The following is a 6522-nucleotide window of genomic DNA, read 5'->3' as shown; positions in this document are numbered from 1 at the left end:
AGTGAAACCTTACCTTAACCAACGAGATTAGAGGTAAAATCCAACAATTACCCGCTACTAGAGATCACCTAAACAAGCAAAACCACAAAATCTACTCAAAATTATAACCCAAAAAATGCAGAATTCTAGGGCTGAAAACTGGGGATTGAGACGCAATTTCTTACCAGGTTTTCTTAGATAGAATCGAAGAGCTTGACGAGAGCTTCGCGTGACCACAAACGACTCATTAATTGGAGTTCCGAATCAAAAGTTATGGAGTTTTGAATAGGGAGATGAATAGTAACAATGGCCTCTCTCTCTCTCTCTCTCTCTCTCTCTCTCTCTCTCTCTCTCTCTCTCTCTCTGTTAAAATGAGCTTCTTAGGCTCATTTATTGCCTTATATAAGTTGGGCTGTGGTGACGAAGGGTATAACTTGTACAAATCTTTCCATTTTCCAATTCGATTCGATCCATTCGTTCGTAGAGCTATTTACTCGATCGCAGACATTTCGGAAACACCTCTAACAGAGGGACAAATAGTCAATTCAACAATAAATAAAAATTCCATTTAGATCACTCAAATTTCAATATTTCGTTGCAAAGATTGAGTCCGGTCCAACCGTGTAGTGTTTTTGGTCCGTTTGACCACTTTGGGCCAAAACTTTTAAGATTAGTGCCCGATTTTCAATTCTAAATTTTTGTTGTCCTTTCAAAACAATAAATCAACTTTTTAAAATCTTATTTTTCAAAATACGCAGCACTGGACAGACTAGAGCCGGTACTGTCAGCTTAAGCGCCAGTATGCATTTTTACAAAAACTTTTTGAAAAATATACATTTTCCAACTCAGAAAAATTCTTTGAAATCAAATTTCACCTTTATATTTTCAAATTAAAACTTCTAAAGTTTGAATTTATTCCGGGCCTAAAATTATTTTATTAAAACGGTTTTACGTGAAAACTCCGATTCTTACTTCTTACACTAATACTACTCTCTAAAGATTCTATTCTGCAATTGAGTTCATTAAAAACTTCTTGTGCAACCTGAACCACACTTTATTCTTCATATTCATCAGCCCAACGAGAGAAATTACAGTGAACTCCAAACTATAATAATGCAAAAAGAAACATTGAATTAACAATCATCAAATCATCCCTTTAAACCCGTATCAACTTAAAAATTCCATTAAATAGAGAATTTTACCTCATAGTTGGGACACCCATGAAAAGGTCTTCCTGAATTCTCTAGCGTCGCTGAGTACTATCACCATACGCAACCCACAATTGCATAATACAACGTTCTTACCCCTGGTTCGAATTTTTCAGTTACTGTAGTTTCTCCACTAGAGTTGTTCTTGAACTTCCTTGACTTCTATCACCACCGTCCATCATGTCTCACCCAAAAGAGCGACTTTTCAGAGCTTCACAAGATGAACAACAATAACGAAGAGGAGAGGAGTGGAGACAAAGAATAAATATGAACAACAACAACGAGAAAGAGAGAAGTGGAGACGAAGAACAAAGATGAACATGAAGAACAAAGATGAGCATTTGGGAGTTAGGATTTTGTAAGTGTGAATTGATCAATTTGGGTGTGTTAATCAAATTTGAGACACCAATTTGAGTTGAACTCATTGTGTGTCCACATCAACGTACAGTTGGCAGTTAATTGTATACCTCAGCGTCATCAAAACGCCTCTTAACTTTTGAATCAATAAAGATTCACGATTTTAAGAGTGGAAGATTTATTTGATCATTTTAAAAAGTGAAGGACTAATCTAAATCGAATTGAAAATTTTAGAAACTAAATTGGATATTGCCTCAATAAAAAACTAATTGAGAATTACAACTACATACGCGAAGGAGCACAAGGAACGATATGGCAAGAAGCAATTACTAGCGGTTCCCAACAACCATTTGGAACATGCATTAATTGCTTGTAAATTATGTAACGAACACAAGGTCTTTAGTGTTGCTTTCCTTATTTTCAATATTTGTCTCTGGATTAAACTTTTGGTACCTCAATGTTATTACAAAGAACTAACAAAATACAGGTATTGACTTCAATAATTTGATATCATTACTCTCGTATCAAACTATTAATATCAGTCACAAAACCAAGAAAAAAACTATTAATGTCCAAACTTTATAAAAGAAGTTTAACTAATTCAGACCAACATGGATATAAATTCTTATATTTGTTAAAACTTAATTTATTTTTAAAAAAACTAATTTTAATAAACAACTTTTAAAAAATAAAAAACTAATTAAACCTAAAAATTATAATAAAAGGCAATTTATAACCCGTAAATAAATTAATATTTACATAAATTAAATTATTCTATTAATTTTTATAATTTTTTAAAGTTAATTAAGTTTCTATATTTTAAAAGTTTTCAAATTTAAAATTAATGTAAAAATCTAACTAAACTTTTAAAATATAAGAGACTTAATTATAAATTTAACAAATTTATAAAATCTCAGAGCAATCTAATCTTAACATAATTTCATATCCATTATTTGATCCTCCGTATTTCCATTATTTTCTTTGGGGCTCTTGTTAATGGTTTATATTATCATCTATAATTTAATTTTCTTGAAGCACATCCAAGGCATAAACACCCTTTCCTCCCTTTCTAGCAATGGCAAAGATTGACATATTGATTATGGTACATATCAAGAAAACTCTTTCGCATGCTCTGCATTCCGAAACCACAAGCTGCTACAGTGCTACCTCTGCTTCAATATGGAGAATATTAGGGAAAAGAGCCCTTTTCTAAACAATAATTACTTGAAATAACAAGTCTCCGGAAACTGCAACCGGAACAAACACGCAGCAAAGTTGCTTCAACAATTTCACTTTCACCTACGAATTAGTGATGCTGCAGTTAAAAAATAGCCATCGAGACAGTCTTCTCTACACGGATGACCTGAAAAAACACATGGAATACAAAATCATAAGTTATAATCTGACACATGTAATAAAGTAATTCCCATTACTACTGGTGAATATGAAAATTATATCATTCAAAGAGAACAGCAATATTATATATTGTTACCTGATGTTCTGGTTCCTCAGTGCTTCACAAGCAGCTGGTGAAATGCCATCAAAACAGCTGGCATTGTAACTTTGTGCTTTCTCAGCATCTTGGACCATTTTGTGTGAATGCTGTTCTAAATGGGTTGAATCGCTTTCAACATCTGACAATGGGTTTACAAAGAATCCACCCCTACGATGCTGAAATCTTTTGTGATTAGTTGTAGTTAACATTTGTTTGCTATCAGCTTTATCAGCTGTTGCTGTAATAGGTGATGATATGCTTCCCGATGAAGAGAACCTAGTCTCGGTCTTCTTCCAGAATTTAGAACTCAAGAAGTCAGAACCAGGAAGCTTGCAACACATGTCTTCTGTGGCATCCGTGTTGGGAATCCTTCCACTTGATACTGCTAAATCATATGATATTTCATCCAAGGCCATCTCTAAGCCATTTACACGTGTCTCCAGAGAATTCAACCCACTTTGGGAGCTTCCAATAAATCTCTATATTAGATAAAACAGGATAACGTAACTCAGAAAATATATAATATACTTCCTTAAATGTTTACAAGCTTCGAAGAACAGCAACTGGGTGTTAGCGTAATGCAGATTTGCAGTTTACTTCAGCTATGGATAGCTTAAATTGCAAGGTAAAAGGAAGACAAAATAGTATGTGGTAGAACAGGTCCATCATGTGTTCAAATAATTAAATAAGGATTTTTTTTTTCATTAAACAGTAGTCTGATGGAAGAAGCAAAACAGTCACGGCAAATGGCAGAAAGGAATATTACCCAACAAGACTACTACAATTTCATCTCAGTTGAAAAATTTACTTGATCAAGTATAATGTTAATTAAACACTAACACTGTCTAAAAACTATGTTCAAATAAACAGACTCAACAAGTAATGAGCAAGGTATATTTAACAGAGTGGAAGTAGTTCAAAATCACAAATTCACAATACTATACCTGGAGGAGGTCTAGCAGATTGGATTGCTGGTTTTCGATTTGCAAAAGTTGTTCACGAATCAATGACAAATCCTCAGCATCTTGTGGGCTCTCACAAACTTCATTTACATTGTTGACAGTAACATCTGACTCAATATTTTCATCCCCATAACATGGAACAACACGTGATTTCAAACCGCTAGATTTTTGAACTTTCTCATCAGAAGTCTTGCTAAAGAGAGCACGCTTTATCTCTTGCCTTGAGTTCACAACATTTTGGTTTCGGGGTGGTTTAGAAACTTCAAAATCACACGTCTTAATGACATCTTCCTTAGACACTTTCGAATTGGGGGACTTTGAGACTGGAGTTACAAGTTTCTCATCTGAGAATTTGTTGTCATCCTGCTGATGCAATATCCTGATTCTTGAGTCCTTGTTATTATTCTTCAGAGGTTTCTCTCTTTCTACGGAAGATGCGAATGAATGTGTAGATGGAGGGGACCTGTTTACAGGGACTGTCTTCTTCGGTTGAGAAAATTTAGAGCCAAAATTGACACAATGGCCTTTACTATCATCTGGACCTATAAGGAAAACCCCCAGAATTAAGAATGATTAGCATATTTCATTATCGAATCATTCCTCTAATACCCTTGAATGGTTAAAACACTTTAACATAAAGAAAATATAAAAGCAATAAGATGAATAAAGATCTTACCTTATTTCTAATTTTGAAATGAAGCTAATTAAGTCTTTATTGGAGTACTCTTAAAAGGTGGCAAAAGTAATTTAAAATTGAAAAAGAAAAAGGTTTAAGAAAGATGCATCCCTGAATTTTTCACCACCAATGACTCTCATGTCTCAACAAGTCAATCGAAATTTTTAAACCCACAGTTAAGCCCAAGCCGGAACAAATAAAAACATAACATGAAAATCACACACAGCAGATAGGTTGCAATAATTTAATTACCATACCAAATCCTAATGAAGCATTACTTAAAAATTAGAAAGATGAATATTTTGAAAAGCAAGATAAGCTTTCTACACTTACCAAATGAAGAACATGTAGACTTAGCAGGAGAAAACGCATCCTCAGATGTATCATCAGCTACCTCCTTCCACATCTCCAACGCACGATTCATGCATTCCCTAACAACTTTCACCTGCAAAAACATCACCACAGTCATCACAATCAACATTCACATTTTCTTTTATCTTCTTTTCAAATTCCTGCATCTTCAGAGCTTTTAACAATACCTTATCAAACTTACGATTCTGCAAGGAATCCAAGCACAGAGCCCTGTGCCGCGACGCCAAATCTCTCTCCGTCGTAGCGACCTTACCGAGCGCCTCCGCCGCTGCCTTCCTCACCGTCCAGTCCTCGCTGCTCAGGAACTCCACCAGGCACGGCACTAGCCAGTTCAGCACGCCGCTGCTCGACGCACCGCCGGCGCCGACAACGCTTCCAATCAGCACCAGGAGCGCGGCCTTTGCCTTGCAGACTTCGCTCTTTGCGAGCTTCCCGAGCCGCGGCATCGCGCTACGCCGAAGTGCCTCCGCGTCCGGCTCCGGCGCAGCCTCGACGGCGGCGGCAAGGCAGAGCGCGGCGCCGATCTGTGAGTTGGCGTCTTGCTCTTGCGCCAGCGCGTCCATGAGCGGGCGGAGGAACGCAGCGGTGAACGGCAGTTTCGTGATCCGCGACGACATGGTGGAGACGGCGTCGACGCAAGCAGATCGGACGGCTGAGTCAGAGTCGCGTAGGCGGCGGAGCACGGTTGCAATCATCTTGGACAAAAATGGAGCTAGTGCGTCGCCGTGGAAGCGCGTGAGGAGTGAGAGGAGGTTAACGCATTGCTTCCGGACCGGCGATTTGGAAGAAGAATCGGTGTTGTGGATGCAAGAGAGAAAGGAGGAGAAGGACTCGGGGCTAAGAGTTCTGGCGATGGACTCGAGTTCCGCCGTGGCGATGGCGAGGGTGTCGCGGTCGGAAAGCTTGTTGAGAAGCATGATGACTCGCTGGCGGAGGTCCTGAGTTGACCCCGGTGACGTGGCGGCGAGTTGGGGCGGGCCGCTGAACGAGTTGCGCCTGGAAGACGGGAGTGACATTGTGGGGCTGTCGAGTTCTTTTGACTCGGTGGTGACTCAATGACTCAGCATTCAAGAAGAGTGAAGGACAGGAAGAAGGACCGAAGGAGTAACCGTATAAGTAACTGAAGAAGCGGTGCGTTTTTGTGGGAAGTGCTGTATTTGTTTTTTTTTTTTTTTTTTTTGGCGGCAGAGTTTCGAAGAGATTTTGGGAGATTCAATGCAAACGAGTTTGATTATCGTTGATGGGATCATTTTATATGGGTGGCAAACTCTGCGTTCTGTGCGGTTCGCATGTTAATAACTTTTGTACAAATAATTAGAGTATATATTCATTTTGGTCCTCAAAGAATTTCAGACCAAACATTTTAGTTTTTGACTAAAATTAATTACTTGATTGGTCCTTAACAATTAATTCCGTCAGTCACTTAGGTCCTTTATTCTGTCAACTCTAACGGAGGACAAAATGGTCCTTGAC

The 6522-nt window shown here is 38.0% G+C and overlaps 1 protein-coding gene across 1 annotated transcript; it reads right to left on the bottom strand.

Annotated features, from left to right (window-relative positions):
- Positions 1-2587: 2587 nt before the first annotated feature.
- LOC107643466 (TORTIFOLIA1-like protein 4) lies at positions 2588-6319 on the bottom strand. The gene is made up of 5 exons (XM_016347119.3): positions 5217-6319; positions 5011-5122; positions 3984-4543; positions 3037-3518; positions 2588-2907 (listed from the first exon to the last, which is right to left on the bottom strand). The coding sequence occupies exons 1-5, from the start codon at positions 6063-6065 to the stop codon at positions 2895-2897; spliced, it is 2016 nt and encodes a 671-aa protein (XP_016202605.3). The 5' UTR covers positions 6066-6319; the 3' UTR covers positions 2588-2894.
- Positions 6320-6522: the final 203 nt, after the last annotated feature.

The sequence above is a fragment of the Arachis ipaensis genome, chromosome B5 (assembly GCF_059453495.1).
Source record: "Arachis ipaensis isolate K30076 ecotype BB chromosome B5, ASM5945349v1, whole genome shotgun sequence".
Lineage (NCBI taxonomy): Eukaryota > Viridiplantae > Streptophyta > Magnoliopsida > Fabales > Fabaceae > Arachis > Arachis ipaensis.
This window is presented reverse-complemented; position numbering and strand designations above follow the sequence as displayed.